Source organism: Mustelus asterias, chromosome 14 (assembly GCF_964213995.1).
Source record: "Mustelus asterias chromosome 14, sMusAst1.hap1.1, whole genome shotgun sequence".
Lineage (NCBI taxonomy): Eukaryota > Metazoa > Chordata > Chondrichthyes > Carcharhiniformes > Triakidae > Mustelus > Mustelus asterias.
This window is the reverse complement of record NC_135814.1, coordinates 28967629-28986629: the sequence shown is the minus strand read 5'-3', so window position 1 is coordinate 28986629 and position 19001 is coordinate 28967629. Positions and strand designations below refer to the sequence as shown.

Sequence of the window (19001 nt, the reverse complement as noted above, 5' to 3'; positions counted from 1 at the left end):
CTTTTATGTTGAGTCACTTGCAGGTACCACAGATCATTGAGAGCCTTTGCTGCATAAAAGGTTGGTTCCTCAGTGATAAGGGGTTCCCCCCCCACCCCCCCACCCCCCCCACACCCCCCCCACCACCCCCCCCACCCCCCCCACCCCCACCCCCACCCCCCCCACCCCCCCCACCCCCCCCCCCCCCCCCACCCCCACCCCACCCCACCCCCCACCCCCCCCGCCAAAGACGTGGCTAATTAAGCCCTTTCGCAGTCCAAAGAGTGCATCTTGGAAGAAATACAATGCTGCACATTCAGCAGCAAATCCCTTAATGGAGAAGACTGGCTTCTTAAAGATACATTTCAGATGTTTGTACTGATTTGTACGGCTCTCCAGTACACACCACAGTCTGTCTCCCGCATTATCACTAATTTCTGTGCTCTGTACAACCTAGCACTGCAAAGGGACAGATGAAGGCACTACATGCCTCTGCATAGGAGGAGGAAGTTGAAGGGGTTGAATTTGAAGTGAGTGAAAACATGAAGGTGCAACTGCACACACACACACAGCAGGGAAGACATGCTCTTGACAACCTCATAGCTACAAGATTCCAAGAGGAATAAAGTGAAGTCAAGTTGATACAAGTACAGTTCTCCTCAAGCTTCAACGCAGGGGAGTCACTGAGAGTTTCCTTGTCACCTTCACCATCTGATGAAATATCATCAATCTCAAAATAATCATGGAAGAAGCATATGTCATCTTCAACCCTAATGACGGAGCCATCCTTGGAAGGTGCAGTCTCCTAGGGAGCATGTGGCAGCCGTATAATGGGATAAGCACTCCACTCACACTCATCCTGAAGTAACAACACATAGTGCAGTCCTTTCAACAATGATGTGAAAATGTTAGTGGCCATGACAGCTCTCAAGAGGCAGAAATGGTCTTGCATATATAGATGTACTCATGCCAGTATGGCAGCAGCTTATCAAGGCGGCTCTAAGAAAAAGGTCTGTTGGTGCTTCGTGTTTGACCATCTAAAGATGGAACTATATCCGGACGGCACAATCTCTCCAAATCTCAGCTCTCACACATGAATAATGCAGAGATCGCATCTTGATAATAAGCTGCAGGATGCCATCGAACATCAGGATGCAGTAATCTCTCACACGACAGCACAGACATAAACCTGCGAGTAATGTTCACATTGTACACAGAGAATGGTTCAGCATTGCATGATTATCGACAAATATTCATTACTCTGCACTCATCAAAATCCTGCCAAGTTTACGTCTTGCATTGCCTTGGCATCTGGGAGGGGCGTGGCCTCATCAGCTTTGACACAGCAGTCAACGGCAACTTAATTCCTTCACAGATACTGATAAGCACTCAGGAAAAGTGCTGGAGCATCACTTCTGTACCATTACAGTCCTCAAAAGTATCCATCACGTAAAGCTCAATCCTTGCTCTGAATCCTAAGACATTATTTGCACAGTATTGTGAAGATATTCCTATTGACTGGGAGTTCACAGAGGGATTCCGTCAAGCAAGACGAGTGGGGGGATTTTCCACCCCCGTTTCTGGCAGGCAGGAATGGCAGAGAATTGAGTGTGAGACCCACTGGCGGGATTTCCCCACATGACTGTCCCAGGCTCCACCAGTGATTTAATGGAGTTCCCACCATGCAGAGAAATATAATACAAATATACAAAATTATAATACATTTTAATATATTTAGCAGGCCTCCTCGCAGCAACCTCCCCCCAGGTAGGAAAGTCTCCCTCACCTGGTGGCATGACATCATGTCGGCACGGTTTACAACGGGTTTTTAAAAACATGGAATGGGCAAAAAGAACCAGGCCATGGCAAAGTGAGTACAGAAGGGAGGGTCATACCTGGCAGTACACAGCTCCAGCACTAGCCCTGGCACTGCCCCCCTCGAGCACTGCCCCCGGCACTGTCAGCTTGGGCAAGTGTCGGAGGTTTCATGCCCATGTGGGTGGGAGGCAAATGGGATCCGTGTCCGTGTGGGAGAGGGGGGTGAGTGGGGGAGGCCCAGGGTGGAGGGAGCAAGGTTCCTTTTATCTATTTTTATCGTTCTGACAATGGGTCGCCCTTGAGGTTGCTGGCAGGGTGGTCTCTTCTCCAGCCCATTCCGCTAGTATGACATTGTGGGGCCCGCCTCCTTGATTTTCTTTTGCCTAAGTGCTTAACACAACAGTAGGAAAAGCCGGCAGTGCAGTCGACGGGCTACATTCTGCTTTTCCTGCCTCAGTTGTCACTTGGACAAAGAAACTCAAAAATTCCACCTTCGACAGCCACTCGGGAGTAAAGTAACATCCTCATCAGGATGGGCGCACACCTCTAAATCAAACACTCTAGCAGACGGTTCAAATGTCATCAAGTGGAACCAACTTCCATCACTCAGCATCATGCACGGGGAGAATGAGAACGAATAAAGGAGTAATGTTCAGCCTTAAAGGCGAAGACTTGAATGGCTGTGGTGCTTGACGATGAATCACAAACACGCCTTGCCGGGGCCCTAAAATCTTGCCCATAAGTATTTTGCTGGTGTTTTAGGAGGTGCTGGCGTAGTGGCATTGTCGATGGACCAGTAATCCCAGGGTAATGCCCTGGGGACCCGAGCTCGATCAGATGATGAAAATTGAATTCAATAAAAAAATCTGGGACTACAAGTCTAATGATCACCATGAAACCATTGCCAATTGTTGTAAAAACCCATCTGGTTCACTAATGCCCTTCAGGGAAGGAAATCTGCCATCCTTACCCGGCCTGGCCTATATGTGCTTCCAGACCCACCGCAATGTGGTTGACTCTTACAATGCCCTCAGGGATGGGCAATAAATGCTGTCCAGCAAGCGACGCCCAGATCCCATGAACAAAATTTTTAAAAAGGATGCTGCGAAAGGTTCTCTATGAATGCAGATTCCTTTTCTTCTGCCTTTAAATTTTGTTGGCATCCAGGTGTCGGGAGAGCAGCGACAGAACACTGCAAGCAATTTGTCGCAGTCATTAGAAACCCAGCTTTTTAATGGTTTCATTCTTGGAGCGAGGATAAGCTTGAGTGCTCCTCCAGATCCCAAAAGGGGAGTTTAGATCTGCCCGCAGTCCCTCTCCCCTTCGCTAAGTACTCCTCAGCCCCGCCCCACCGTGTTTACTTTGGGCTCAACAGGTGTTCCCCGAGGCACTCGACTTTTCCACTGCTTCCCGGCTGTTTTGTTTGGGAGGTGGGCCAGCAGCATTAACTGCCAAGGCATTTTATGCTTGGATGGTTGTTGGCCCAACCAGACTTGTGTACACTGCAGTTTAACCTTTGTTTTGCAGCCGAAGTAATCAAGCACTGAGCAACTCAATTGCAGCCATAACAGAACAACTGCTCAAAATCATTGCGCGCAAAGTGCTCAGTCTTTCAAAACACAAAAGCTTGATAGGTCGCTTATTATATTTGTCATATAGCGCTCTGGATGCTGAAAGTAGAAATTAAGATCAGTCCCAACTCTGACGAAAGTTTTAAATGTAATTTCCGTGATTGGATCTGGATTTCTACACAGTGGCAGCGAATTAGGTATGGCTTGATACAGTCGGATTCCATGCTTGGTTTAGATGCTTACTCAGCTGGAGTTGGCAATCACAATGCAGTGTTACTAATGTATTTTGGATTCTGCATTGTGTTTAGAGGAACGGGGCTGCTAAAGTTAGATGTCAACAGATGTGATTGCAAAACATTAAGCCGAAGAATTTATTTTTAATTTTGACTTTGAAAGAAGAATGAGTTTGTTGCGGTGGGTATCAATATGGCCCAGGAATAGGGATTACTGGAGTTTGCTGTTTCTGGCTGCGATGTAGAGAGTGCCTACTGCCAATCTGTCCCTTTAAGTAAATGATATTTTCTGTTTTTAAGGCGATAATGCTTGTGCTCATTTGCTGGCACAAATTAAATGGTGCTGTCCACCAGATGATCACAGCTGTCAATGTTTCTTGCCTGCAAATGAGAACTGATGTGCCCGCTCTCTCTCGAGAAATACCACTGCAAGCTTAGCTTTCAGACCGCAAACTTTAATGGCTTCCCGATGTGTGTGGCACAAGTCAAAATGTGGAAACAAGCATTATCATTTTATCATGAAAAATCCTAAGTTTCCGATAAACTAGTCCCAATACTGTGTCTACCTAAGAGATTCGCAAAAAAAACCTTTGTATTCACGTAACACTTTGAAGGCCTGGTTCTGTTTCATCTAAGTGTTTTTTAATGGACTCTTGTGTCAATGTTATAATTCAGAAAAGGGCAAACTGCTCACTGTCATTAGTAGCTCTGCACATAAACCATGGCCGGAGGGAGAAAAGGAACAACAAAGAACATTGTGCCAGATTAAAGGAACTGCTCCTGAGTGGACTGTTTCAGTAAAACAATGAATGGGGGATGGGGAGAGATTACTCACCCACTGTCTTGTTCAAACAAAGCTACAGTACCCAAGGTCCTTAAAGGACAGAGCCTGGAAATTACCCTCTGCAATCATCATTTGTGAATGCTTCATATGCTCATATGAAATTCCCACTGTCCATTATTTTAACAAATTGCTCAGCCTGTTTATTTCAAGCCAGCAGATCACAGAGATTTCCTTCGGACGTGTTGAGCATTTGCATGCCATAATTCCTAAACCAGGGCAGACAGCGTTTCACTTACTTCGCTGTTATCAGCGAACTAGAGGATGCATGCTGTGAAGTACTACATTATTTTTATGCCACCTTTAGAAACATTCATCCTAAAGTAGTGGCTGAGCTTCTGTTTTGGATTAAAATAAATGAGTTTTCACATGTACAAGTGTTTTCACATTGTCCACAGAGAAAGCAAAGGAGCTTTAAAAATCTTAAATGCTGATGTCCAGACATAAATACATTTGATGCAAATGCTTAAAATGCATACCTCATTCAAATGCATACCTCAATCAAAATCTGTTTTAAAAGCTGGTGGTTTCGCTTTTCCTTTTCAGATAGCTTATTTTAGCTAATGATCAAAGAGAATGGATAACTATTTCAATCACGTAGGGTAAAGCTAAGTGACAGCAAAGAGAATAAACAGATAACACTTACTATAAAATAACTTATTTATGATTGTAAAATGAGGGGCACACAGCCTCCAGTTATTTTTCTTTGTAGATCTATTTTAAATTAGAAGCCATGTTTCATTAGTTGCTTAACCACTGTGTGCAGCACTTGATACACAAATGTACCATTTGCGGGATTCATTCACAAGCTTAAGTCTTACCTGTGTCATTGGTAGTGAGTTTTAATGTTATTTTACAATTATTTAGACTCTGACCATCTTCCAGACAAGAGATAGGGATGGTGCTTTGGATCGACAAAGAATGCTCCTTGCCATCTTCTGCGATCTGCAAAGACGCTGGTTCAAACTGTTTGAAAGAAATTGATTTCAAAAGGCAATCTTTGGCAATGTGAGAAAAAAATTCAACTTAAGACATTTTAAATACCGCAGTTATAAATATCCCCAGATACTGGCTTCCTGGACTAATTACTAATTCCCAGCTAATTACTTCAGAGACTATTTCCAAAAAAATGCGTTTTGGAAGTTATTCATTTTCATTCCAAGAGCGCAATTGTGAGATCAAATTTATCAGCACCAACAGACTGAATTCATGTGGCTTCTTTAATGCAATAGTACGTCCAAGGCACTTCACAAGGACATTATCACAGAAAATTTAATCTAAGTCAAAGCCACAAAAGGGTAGATGACAATAGGGTAGATGACTAAGCTTGGTTAAAACATAAGTTTTAAAGAGCATCTTGAAGGAGTAAAGAGGGGTAGAGAGGTTTAGGGGACGAATTTCAGAATTTAGGGCTTAGGCAGCAGAAAGGTTGGCTGCCAATGGTGGAGCTAGTATAATAGGAGCTGTGCAAGAGGCAGTGGCATAGTGGTATTGTTGCTGGACTAGTAATCCAGAGGCACAGGGTAATGGAAAGGGTTCGAATCCCACCACAGCAAATGGTGAAATGTGAATTCAGTAAAAATTTGGAATTAAAAGTCTAACGATGATCATGAAATCATTGTTGGTTATCATGAAAACCCATCTGGTTCACTAATTTCCTTTGGAGAAAGAAATCTGTCATCCTTACCTGGTCTGGCCTACATGTGACTCCAGAGCCACATCAATATGGTTGATTCTTAAATGCCCTCAGGATGGGCAATAAATGCTGGCCCAGCCAGCGATGCCCACATCTCGTGAACACATTTTAAAAATGAATTAGAAGGACACAGAGGTCTCAGAAGCTTGTGGGCCTGGAGGAGATTACACTTGATAGGAAGAGACGAGACCATGGAGGAATTTGAAAACAAGGTTGAGAACTTTAAAATTAATTCTCTGTGTCTAGACATCCTCTGTGTAAATATTAATATTAAGGGATTAATTAGTCCCTTCATTCCTTGTGATAATCCTGAGTTTTTTTACCAACTCACCAACCTCCAACCAGAGGTTCTGATTTCTTTATCAGAACCTCTTATAATTTTGAAGTTCCTTCATTCTTAACCTTAGATGGTTTAAAAAATCCAATTGCTCTAGTTTCTGCTCATAGCGAAAATCTCTCATTACGATATAATCTGAACAAATCTCCTCTTTTCCCTCTCAATGAACTTGACATCTCTGCTAAAACGAAGTGTCCAAGAGTATAATATTCAAACTGCAGATTAATTGGTCTCATATTAATTGCCCCTATTTAAAAAACAGAGTCTCCTGTTTTTTAAGTGAGAAGATTGAAGGATAGAATGAGAAAATGTGAGGTGGGGGTTGATATCTGAAATGAGTTGGACTCCTTGAGCCTGACGGCCTTTACTTGTTCCTAAAAACCTTAGTATTTCACTGGATAATTTTGTAAGTGATCATTACAGTTAATTTTGAGCCTCGAGGAAGCTATTGATAAGTTAGAGAATAGATGGCTTTTGCCAACACTTAAGACCTCAATTCCTAGGTCTGTGTGAGATATCCATGAGAAAATTTCACCTGCTTCCTCAATCTCCCCAGCTCCCTAAATATGTTGTACCCTTATTATGTAGTAGTTTCAACAGGCCCTCATAGGAACTGGAGAATTATCACAGAATAATTCCTCTGTATCCATCCTTAATTTAAATTTGGCAAGTAGCACCTTTAATTATTTCATTATGGCTTCAGTGTGAAAAGATGGTCAGATTCCTTAGCAGTATAAAGATCATTGCTAAAAAAAAGAGACATGTCGAAGCTTTTTGTCTTGCACTCATCAGGTTTTGCACCCTGCTTGGTCAACCAATTGATCTGAGGAATGAGTAAGCAAATGGCTGTCACTTATTTTGTTTAGCTCAAACAGGCGCAATGTGCATACCTGTTCTTTCTGTCCACAAAGAGCAGTGCCCTGTGTATTAATATATATAGTTTCTAGTACATGCAAATGTGCCACACTGCAAGCCCAACTGACAACCTTAAAGTGATCCTCAGCATAATTTTTAGCACAAAATCACATCTAATGTTTTGAAAACATGGGTTGGTTGGGTCTCGTCTGTACCTTGGTCCTTTCCAGCGTAAAATGAATAATGTGGTATATGAATTTCACTGCCAGTGTGATACTGGATATGTGAACTGTACATCCCAAAGACTGGTGCATTAATGGGCAAGGTACATTCTGTACTCAACCAACCCAACCAAAACTTAAATACAGTGCCCAAAATTAGATGTGATTCTACGAATGGACAACATTTGCTAAATAATTCTCGGTGAGCTAAGAATTATGCTGACAACCAATTTAAGATTGTTAGTTGGGTTCGCAGTATTGTGCGGGGTCAAGCTGGCTCGTTTAAATTTCAAACAATGCTTGGTAGTTCATAGAATCGTTGAATCCCTACAGTGCAGAAGGAGGCCATTTGGCCCATTGAGTCTGCACCGACCACGATCCCACCCAGGCCCTATCCCCATAACCCCATGCATTTACTCTAGCTAATCCCCCTGACACTAGGGTCAATTTAGCATGGCCAATCCACCTAACCTGCACATCTTTGGACTGTGGAAGGAAACCGGAGCACCCGGAGGAAACCCACGCTGACACGGGGAGAACAAGAAAACTCCACACAGACAGTGACCCGAGGCCGGAATTGAACCCGGATCCCTGGCGCTGTGAGGCAGCAGTGCTAACCACTGTGCCATCAGGCCGCCCACAAAAAAGACAGTTAACTGTAAGTCACCATCAACTGGTGCAATCTCCATAGCAGCGCATCTACCAATCACCGTCCACTTACCAAACAAGCAGCACTCTCTTCTCATACAAGATAAATTGTTGTTTTCCTCTTACATTGTTATTCTTCAGATGTGTTCTGATGAGGGCAAGATGAAAAGCTTCAAAGTCTCTTTTTTCGCCCATAAAGCTTTGAACTATCAAACGACAATAAATACGTAGATGATTTAATTCACCTTAATTCCAGCAAAGAATGGTTCACTATCCTTGGACAAACTGCGTACGTCTGGAGAATCCCGTAAGAAGGTTGATACGCTGCAGCAAACCTGGGGGAAAAAAAACAAAAACAATAAACCCTGACCTGAAACAGAAAATGCTGGAAAAGCTCATCAGGTCTGACAGCTTCTGTGGAGAGAGAATAGAGCCAATGTCTCGAGTCTGGATGCTCCATTGTTTCAGTTTCCAGCATCCGCAGCGCTTTGCCTAAACCCTGACCTAAATTAATCTTCTGAGAAAATAGTTTAAATTGATACTATTTAGGATGATACCATGGTGATCCTTCGAGCTTAGAAAACCAGTCATGCCAATATCCATATACCTAGAAAAATTAAAATCACTGATCCCCATTGGGAATGCCAGGTGGCAAAACCCCCTCTTTTTGCAACCAGGACTGTTTCCAAAGATCCTTATTCATGTTCTCAGCAAATGCAGCTTCTATTGGCAAGCTGGCATGAACCAAAACATGATCTTGCCTGCAAAACATCCAAGCTAACAGGTCAGAATGTTCACAATGGGCGGGATTTCCTGCATTGCGCTCTGTTCTATGTCCGATCAGGATTATCTTTCCCACTGAAAAATACCAACTTAGATGGAGCTCTTGAAGGAGTCAGAAGGCCACAGTTGTCCTGCAATGAGACAGATGGGGAAACGTGCAGGCAGAAGTCGTGCCAGGATATATGGTGAGGAGGTCTGGCATGTGTGGAGGGTGAGTGGGAGTGGGGATGTGAGGAGCAGAGGAGCTACTGCGGGGGATCATGGTGAGTGGGGTGTGCATGGCATGACAAGTGTTGGGGACCTGTGAGATGGCTGGGAGTGAGAGACCCTGGCGGAACAAAGAAAATCATTCATCTCCTTTCGGCACTGTAGCCCCATCCCCTTATGGAGTGAGCTGGCTCTCACTATCATGGCTACAGCCTCCCAGCAGGGACTGGTGACCTTGCTTGTTGCACGTCTGCGCGATCGCAGGTACAGGCTGTCAACACCATCCAGGTGTTTGGTGAGGGCTCCCACTGTGAAAAGTGGTGCTGTCTTTCTGATAACCATCCTCCCAACTAGAACTGGACAAGTACTGGGCAAGATTAGGTTTTACCAGGAGGAGTGAATCTGAGACAGACTGCCGTGGGTGTGGTGTGAAACTCGTGAAAATGCGGTGTGAAACTCATGAAAATATTGTTTTCTCTGAAAGTGGCAGAATACACAGCAGTTTTTCTCACGAATGGCACCGTCAGGATTCTTTCCGATTCTCTCACCGCAAGTGACACTTAGGAAAAATATCAGAAAATTCCACCCAACATGTCCTCTTCAAGTAGACGGTCAACTATCGACAAATCTTTTATGAGAGACAGAGAAATGAAATAACTCCTCAGTGTCCCTTCACCAGATCCTCTTTATTTACAAACTCAGTTCCACTCCTAAGAGTGCTTCAGGTACAAAGTCAGAATCCAGAGTGCCAGTGGACCTGACACTCCTCATTATATACACCGGCGAGACTCCCTGATTGGGCAGGCAATCATTACCTCAATCAGGGAGCTCGTACTCCAAGAGGTCCACCTCAAGAGCCTCTTTGAGGTCATTACAATAAATTGAACCAAAATGTGATATTAGATTAAAGAGAAGGGTAAGACTGAGGTGTAAAACTTTCAATGCAAGCCAACATTCCTTCACTGGATCCAATAACAGAGTCAGAAAAGTTAAAGCAGCTTATGATGTCATGAATACTTTCTGGTTCTGCAAGCATTTGTGCAATTGGCTAACATAACCTCACTGGAAGGTGCATGAAAAATTGAGTGCTTGCACACACCTCTGTGACCTTGTCATTCATTCATCTGAGTGCCCCGTTCCTTTCATTTTATTCATAAAAAATAAACAAAGCATGTGCAGTGCCAGGAAGCTCACATCAACTGACAGCTACATCAGATTAGAACTGAAATGATAGTGGGATATTCACATTCATCATTCCTGAATCAGCCATACCGCTTCTATCAGCTTTCCGATGATAATTGGTCAGCTTAACCTTCTGTCTGAAAGTTAAGATCAGGTCTGACTCAGAGTAAACACATGCCATAAATCTCCCCTGAACAATGCATAATGCGTTTCTCACTGCTTGACTTAAAATAGCCATTTTTACAAGGAGTTAATGCGGGATAAAATTCCATTTTCTCTGAAAATGGGTGTAGGGAACGGTTGGAGGATTACCCTGCACCCCAGGTGCTTCTGATGTAGGAAGCATGCATCAGTTAGCCGCTACCAGCAAATTAACAAGATTGCAACACGCAATCGCACTAGTGGGCTGCTGTATGCCTGAGTAAGGAGCGCAAAATTGCAAGAAACTGGCAACGTTTCAAATCTTGCCCGCACCTCTAAAAGGGGAGATGCATTGTGGCTGCAATAGTTCGTGGGTATGTTTGTGGAACGCATTCTGATGTTGAGAAAGGATGTAATAATGGCACAACATGTGAGGCAGTGGTCTCCAAGATTTTCTAATGCAGAAATGGAAGCCTTGGTTAAGGAAGTTCAGAGATGATTTATTCACAAGGGTCCAGAAGGCCTTCCATAGAAAACTTTCAGAAAGCTGTGAGACCAGACACCAGATCAGTGCCAGGAATCAAGCCCTAAGTAGCCGAATGCAATGCCGCAAGAAGATAAATGACCTCACAGTGTTCAAGGTCAGCGGATGCATCTTCAAATGCCATTTGCTATCAACTGCATTACTAGCCGTAGACAGTGCTTAATTCACTACACCTCCATCTTGCACCTATCAGCAACTGCTAACAATCACAGCTTATGCCCAACATGCATAGCTCCACCTCACCTCCACATGCTTAGCCTGTGAGTTTTGCGTGTCCTTACCCCCATGGAAGAGACAGCACTCACCATCACTGGAGTGCCATAACCAAAATCATGGCCAAAATCCTGACTGAAACTATTCAAAATATAGCCATTTTTCCACCTAATTCTTCTTCTCATGTACTGTTTCCCCCTTATTCCACAATCTCTTTTTATTTCGAAGATCCAGGTGATGTATGAATGCACCTCTTGCTTCCCAAGCTCTCCTCACCACAACCCTTGTGCCTCGCTCCTTTTCACTACCCACTACAGCATAATACAGGACCCCACGTACCCTGGACATTCTCTCTTCCACCTTCTTCCTTCGGGAAAAAGATACAAAAGTCTGAGGTCACGTACCAACCGACTCAAGAATAGCTTCCTCCCTGCTGCTGTCAGACTTTTGAATGGACTTACCTTGCATTAAGTTGATCTTTCTCTACACCCTAGCTATGACTGTAACACTACATTCTGCACACTCTCGTTTCCTTCTCTATGAACGGTATGCTTTGCCTGTATAGCATGCAAGAAACAATACTTTTCACTGTATGTTAATACATGTGACAATAATAAATCAAATCAAATCAAATCAAAAATCAGAATTTAACCAACAAAGCTATTTTTGGACAATCTTATAGTATAAATCGAATAACCGCTTATGGGTATAGAAAGCTCCACCTGTGAAGATCCGACCAACATAACTGATAACCTTGATAATCACCTTTAATTCTAAGGTAAAATGGAATTCTACATTTAATGAGTCAAGGGTCCCGTAATCATGGTAGCAGAGATATTATTTTAGCAACTACTAACACATCAACTAATGAAAATTTCATTTCCTGGGTGCAGTACGACAAACTGTATTAATTGAATCTTTGGAGAGATTTTTCTTTTAAATGTTAGCAGTCAGTTGCATTCCTTCCCTATATTGTAGAGCGGCATGGTAGCACAGTGGTTAGCACTGCTGCATCACAGCCTCAGGGATCCGGATTCAATTCCGGCTTTGGGTGACGTGTAGAGTTTGCACATTCTTTTTGTATCTGCCTGGGTTTCCTCCGGGTGCTCCGGTTTCCTCCCACAGCCCAAAGATGTGCAGGTTAGGTGGACTGGCCATGCTAATTTTCCCCTTAGTGTCCCAAGTTGTGTAGTTTAGGGGGAATAGCGGGGTAGAAACGTGGGTTGACGGGGATTGGGCCTGGGTAAGAAGCTCTGTCAGAGAGTCAGTGCAGACTCGATGGGCCGAATGGCCTCTTTCTGCACTGTAGGATTCTATGACTGTGTCAGTGTGGCAAAAGACAACTTCTATGGCAACAATCCATGTTGAAGTAAAAAATTCCCGAAATAGGGAATAAAATTGAGAAAGGCTGAATCATAATAATGTCAGAACAACAAAACGCAAGGCTGCAAATAAAAATCATGGATATACTTTTCGAGATCCTTAATGGTTTTAAATGCTCAAATAGCCATGATGAGGGACGCAGTTTCTGTTAGACATAACTGTAAAATTATGTTTTTTTTTCCTTGTTGTACAACTCCCACAGAAATTAACTGTCATTCAAATTTATCTATGCCGCTGTGATTTTGGTGCTGCTTCCCTGAATTAAGCCCCACAGTGTTCAGTATTTTGTAAAAGAGTTCAGCAGATGCAAAAGAACAAATGCATATGTTACAAGCCTGAAGCGATTTGCAGATGCAACTGTGTGTAAAGTTACACTGGGCCCATTCAAAACTGACTTTTGCACAGACATTTACAGAAGTCTTTTTGATTTAACTATTCAGACGATGAATATAATTCACACAGTGTCTGTAAAAACAAATTCTATGGTATTCAATTAACTAGGGTGGAGAAAAAATTATTTCCAACTTTAACTGGATATAAAGAAGATTGTGGGGGCGATTCTCCCATCCCACTGTGCTGCGCTAATTTTTTAGTGCAGTGGGCCGGGAGATTATCACGTTGGCCGATTCACAGGGTTCGCGCAAGCGTTCCCGCCCCGATAGCGTTTCCCAACCCAAGTTTTTTGGCGCCAATGGAACCATGCTGAAAATCAGTGTAACGGACGTTTGCATGTATTTACATGCCTTACCATCTGATTAGTGGGTCCAAGACAACAATCTCCGTTCTCATTAGCATCTCCCGCCTCTCCGGCGTGATGTCAATCTGACGCGACTTACAGAGGCAGGGCCTGATGATTTGCTGCTCGCTGTGGGGAGCTTCTTGGAGGTCTTCAGATGCTGTGCCCTGGTCCTGTAGGGTGGGTAAGGCCCTTAACGGATTGCTGGCCAGACTGCTGTCTGCAGCCACTGTAATATTCCTCTGGGGTGGGGAGAATCGGAAGGTCGTGGGATGTCCGGAGTTTCCTGAATAGAAGGCCCTGGCATGGGCTCTAGCCCTGCCTACTCCTGCTGGGTGCCCATAGACCCCGGGGACACTCCATGGAATGCCAGGGTAGCCGGACTGAGCTCCAGAAGCTCCGGCGTCACCTGGCTCTGCCAGTTCTGGAGGCCCAGATGCGTCTGCCCCGTGGTATGTGATCCCTTAGCCCTGGCCCTCTGAGACTGGTGTGGACTGGGCCAAGCTTTGGAGCCCCTCCACTCCAGCATTCTGTGAGTGAGCCAGGCTCTGGAGCCCCTCAGCATTAGCCCTCTGAGACTTAGCTAAGTTGTCGAGGCCACAGCCATGGCCACCAGTGTCTCCTGAATGCCAGTGAGAGCCCTGGCCATGGCCACCAGTTGTCTTCAACATGACCCTGACAACCATGGCCACAGACCGATGTGCCTCCCAGATGCCAGCAACACCCTCAGCCGTAGCCCGCTGTGTCTCTAGGATGGCCTGGGCCCTGTCATCCATTAGGCCAAATCCCTGACCCAGACTTTCCACTGTGGATGCCACCCTTGCAGTGTTGGCCTGGTTCCCACGCTGTGCTGGCACCACCTCCTGCAACAGCACTCTGTTTGACTTCTCTAAACAGCCTAGCAGTCGCAGCACGGTTGCTGGCAACCCATTCACAACTCCCCGGGTTTGCTGATGCATCTCCACCAGCTTTGGGATGAACGAAACCCGAGGTCCGGCATCTGGCTTGGGGTCAGCTGATTCCTCCCCTCTGGCAGACTTCCGTGTGCCCGAGCCCTCGGATGTGCCCGCCTCCACCCAAGGTGCATCAGTGGCTGTGATGTGCACACCAGGTCGTGACCTAGAAGCCTCAGCACTAACATGACCACCGTCTCTGTGTTGGTGGGTTGTGTGGTTGATGACTGTGCCAAATTACTCGCGCTGCCCTCAGAGGATTCTCCAGGGCCTCCCTCCAAGAAGTTGTCCGACGTGTCCTGGGCAGTTTCTTCATGAGGAGTAGTGGGGGTGCCGACACCCGAAGGGCCTGGTGTATCAGGATCCAGGACTATAACAAAGTACACACATTAGGGGAAAGGAAGGAAAGCAGCCTGCGCAGCATAGCACTTCCTTCAAAGAAGACTAAGGAAGAGGGTTAAACTGATGCTCACTTGCATACCAGATGCCGACCTGGCTGTTGGTTATCATTCTAGGCGTGGAGTCACCCCCCTGCCAGCTCCAGGCACGCTGCTCGCAGACAGGTGCTGCAGCTCAGGCACACCACCACCAGTCTGTGCCCTCTCTCACCAGTTGTGTGCCTTTTTTGTCCTGTGGGGACATAAGGGGGATTGGAAGCATGGATATATTGAAGTGCATGGGGTGCAATGTGTGCCTGAGTTTTGGAGCTTGGGTTGGCCATTTTGAGGAAAAGGGCCACCACTGGGGAGTGCTGATTGCGGGGGAAGGGATTGGATGCAGTTCTTGAGGGGCGGGGAGGGCTGTTGTTAGATGCCCTTCAGGTAGGTGTCTGGGGATGGTTTGACATTGTTAGTCCAGCACATGTGCAGGTTTCAGGATGGGATGCACACTCGCCCTTGCTGTCCGAAGAAGGTGGTTCCGTTTCTTCTGACACTGTCCAATGGACTGAGATGTCACAGCCCTGGCATTAACTGCAGCTGCCACCTCCCTCCACAATGCCTTCGCAGTGCTACCCCTTGGCGACGGCCCTGAGTGGGGAACAGCAGCTGGCGCCTCCCCTCTCCGGGGGGCGGGCTGTGTGTAAGGGATGGGGAGGCCAGCAATGTCCGGGTCACTGGGGGATGGGGAGGCCAGGACACCAGCGATGTCCGGGTCAGCTGGAAATGGGGAGGCCAGCGATGTCCGTCCGGGTCACTGGGGGATGGGGAGGCCAATGATGTCAGGGTCATTGGGGAATGGGAGGCCAGCGGTGTCCGGGTCAGTGGGTGATTTGGAGGCCAGCGATGTCCGGGTCATTGGGGAATGGGAGGCCAGCGATGTCCATGGGGGAGGAGGGGGTGAGAGGCCAGCAATGTCTGTAGGGGGTTGAGGCCAGTGCTGGGGGGTCTTTTTAGCGATCTCCCAGAGATGTGCGCATGCGCGGGGTCCCGCTCATTGTGCCAATTTCAGCCTCTTCAATGGGAATAGGCCCTGTCCCCTGGTTTTTAATGATAATTGCACCAGTGGCCTCTGCAGTGCACAGAGTGTGGGAGATTCATGTTGGAAAACACACTGAAAAAACCATGTGACTTTCCCCCATTTTCACACAAATTTGACACTTAGATTTTTTTCGGGAGAATTCCAGCCCGTATCACTGATGACAAAGCTTTCGCAAAATGGCACGTTTCTGATTCCCAACACTTGTTTAAGCAAAAGGTCCTTTACGGACTTTGTACTTGCAAAGTATTCATTAACTACAGGACCACAGGAATGGTAACTGCTTATCACCAAACTAAAAGCATCCATTATATCAATTATTAAAGGTGTGCAGGGAATTCAAGTAACATAATTAAGCCTGCCAGTTCCCAGGATGTGAATTGTTACAGTTTTAAAATGATAGTATAAATTCACCAATCCCACTCTTAAGAGAGTGCAGGTTGAAAGCAAACACCAAGGCTCCAAGCCGCACTTTAATTAGATGCGATTCGAAACTCTAATCACAAATAGACTTTTTAAAGCTCTCCAAAAATGTACCTAACAGCCCAAAGTCAGTTTAGACCTTCTCCTCAAATATGTAATGCCCAGGAGTCATGATTCAGACACCAGGGTGACCAAAATGGCATCTAACTGGAGGCAGCTGCATTTTTCAATGATCCGCCCACCCCCAAATCTCTGGCAAAAATGGTGAGTGCCAGTTTCGGTGATGGGTCTTCTGGAATCGGGGCTCTGACACCATTCTGGCACTGAACCCTTCCATCATTATGAAAATTCAGGCCCAGATCTCCTATTCAGATGTTCTTGCTTCTATTAAAGATTTGCTTGCAGGATTAGGAGGTAACATCCAGTTCCACAGTGACTATGAAGATAATTCAACAAGCCAGATTCAGAAAACAGAGGACACAACAGGACCCAGTTTGCCCAGCAAGATGTGAGACAAACTCCTCAAAATTATTGTCGCAGTCTTTCACTAAAAGCAATGCAATGTTGTGTACATCTGTATTCAAATTATGACAAATCTCTGCCCCACTGCACTTCCAATGTCAGAGAATAGAATCCTACAGTGTAGAAGGAGGCTATTCAGCCCATCGAGTCTGCACCGACCACAATCCCACCCAGGGCCCCACCCCCACAACCCCGTGCATTTACCTACCCTAGCTAGTGCCCCTGACACTAAGGGGCAATTTTAGCATGGCCAATCAACCTAACCCGTACATCTTTTGACTGTAGGAGGAAACCGGAGCATCCAGAGGAAACCCACGCAGACACGAGGAGAATGTGTAAACTCCACACAGACAGTGACCCAAGCCGGAAATTGAAACCGGGTCTCTGGTGCTGTGAGGCAGCAGTGCTAACCACTGTGCCACTGTGCCATCCATGTAATCATATGTCATGTGCTATATTCAGAGCTATCCTTGAGTTGTTTTTTTGGGGGCTTTTTCTAATTTTCCATTCGTACGCAGCCAAATGATAAAGATAAAAATAAGTCAGATGCTGGAAATCCAATATAAAATCAGAAAATGCTGGAATTACACAGCGGGTCTCATCTAAAAAACAGACAGGATTAAAGTTCTGAGTGTATGTGGCTCTGAACTAAATGCCAAAGTTCCTTCAGAGCCAATTAGCAATCTTGGGCGTAACATTAAGATAAGGTGCTGAGGGTGGAAGGGAAATGCTGAAGATTTTCGTGCAACTCCTGACAGCTAACTAACTTTAAATGGGTATTTGCAAACCACCAGGAGTGGGCGGCAATCTTGCCCGCTTGGTGGCACAATGATGCATGGGTTGAGACGACATCCTTTCTGCTGCAGATAAACCACTCTCCTGTTCCGAGAATTTGTAATAGTTTGGTGCATAAATGTGTATCTGACTGTCGTTCGTTACACTCTTGGAATAACCTGACTTCTTGGCTATGACATTTTAATCATGAAGCCACACAGAGAAACCTCAGCAAGAATTTAAAGCGATGCTTTGCGCTTTAACACAGTGGAACGCCAGACTTCTGTTTCAAAGGATCTGTAAATCATTACCGTATCTCCCAGTTTTAAAGTCATCCCATCCATCTCCACAAATGAGAACAGCTGCAGGGTCGTGTCCCTCTTTATCTCTTCCTTCACGCGGTGTGGGGAGAGCCGGGACCACACCACCACATATCCCATGGTGCTGTTTATCACAGGGCTCACGTAAGTGCACTTCAGATGGATGCTGGTGCCCACCAACTCTGGGGTAATCCGTGGTTTGTCGGGCAGATCGGGAAGTCTAGCTGAAAAGAAAAGGACAAGCACAGATATTTCAAATGTGGTCGGAAGACGAGCAAATTGGTTTGACGTATCGTCGGAATTCTACTCCCTCGCCCGCCACAGAATTTGAGCGGGCGAGGGGCGGACAACGGAAATGTCCGCTGACCTCAGGCAGGAATTTCTGGTCTCGCTCAAGCGAGGACGCAAAATCCCACCCATTTACTTAGAAAATTAGCCCCACACAAATGGCCAGCTTTTAAAGACATTAAAGACATTGGCCGGAATGCTCCGGCCATTCACGCCAGCCGGATTCTCCAGTCCCGCTGGCAGCCCACCCACACCCATGGGTTTCCCACCAGCATGGGGTGACTTCAATGGGAATTCCTATTAACAGCGGCAGGACTAGAGAATCCCACCACTAGCAAAGAACGTGCCACCTCCCGCTGGCAGGAAACATGCGGCTGGGAAGCCAGAGAATCTTGCCCATTGTGATCAGAGTGGTTTAAAGAGCGAGTATCAGTATGATAAGGGAACACGCTAATACGTTTGCAAACTGTCACAACCTGCTCCAACTTGGATCTTCCCCCATCTCTCCCCCCCGTGCTGCAGTAAGGAAGGCTATTTCTCCTCTCACTGCCCCGTCATATGCTAATGATGTCAATAGGCAGCATCTATCAGCTTGCCTCTCCTATCAATGACCCCAAGGGGCTGCCATGATAGGGTTCACAGCAGAAGGCTCACTAATGCCTTTAGTGATCAATTCTCCCTCCCCATGGGTTCCTGATGCCTAAATCTGGCTTAATTTGTGAACCTTCAGGGATCTATACTCAGGCTGTCCGACCAGCTGCCTACATCCACCCCACTCTCTCCCCCCTCAAACCAGCCCCCTGCCATTACCCTGCTTCCCTGCCATTGATTATCAGCAGTGGCATTTTGACACATTT

The 19001-nt window shown here is 45.8% G+C and overlaps 1 protein-coding gene across 1 annotated transcript in view; it reads right to left on the bottom strand.

Annotated features, from left to right (window-relative positions):
* The window catches only part of LOC144503550 (von Willebrand factor D and EGF domain-containing protein), a 269846-nt gene that overhangs the window by 172978 nt on the left and 77867 nt on the right, over positions 1–19001 (bottom strand). Inside the window, exons 5-7 of the mRNA XM_078228019.1 lie at positions 17848–18080; positions 8445–8534; positions 5264–5408 (exon numbers count right to left, since the gene is read on the bottom strand). Of these exons, the coding sequence (XP_078084145.1) occupies positions 5264–5408; positions 8445–8534; positions 17848–18080 (468 nt within the window). The remainder of the gene's footprint in view (positions 1–5263; positions 5409–8444; positions 8535–17847; positions 18081–19001) is intronic.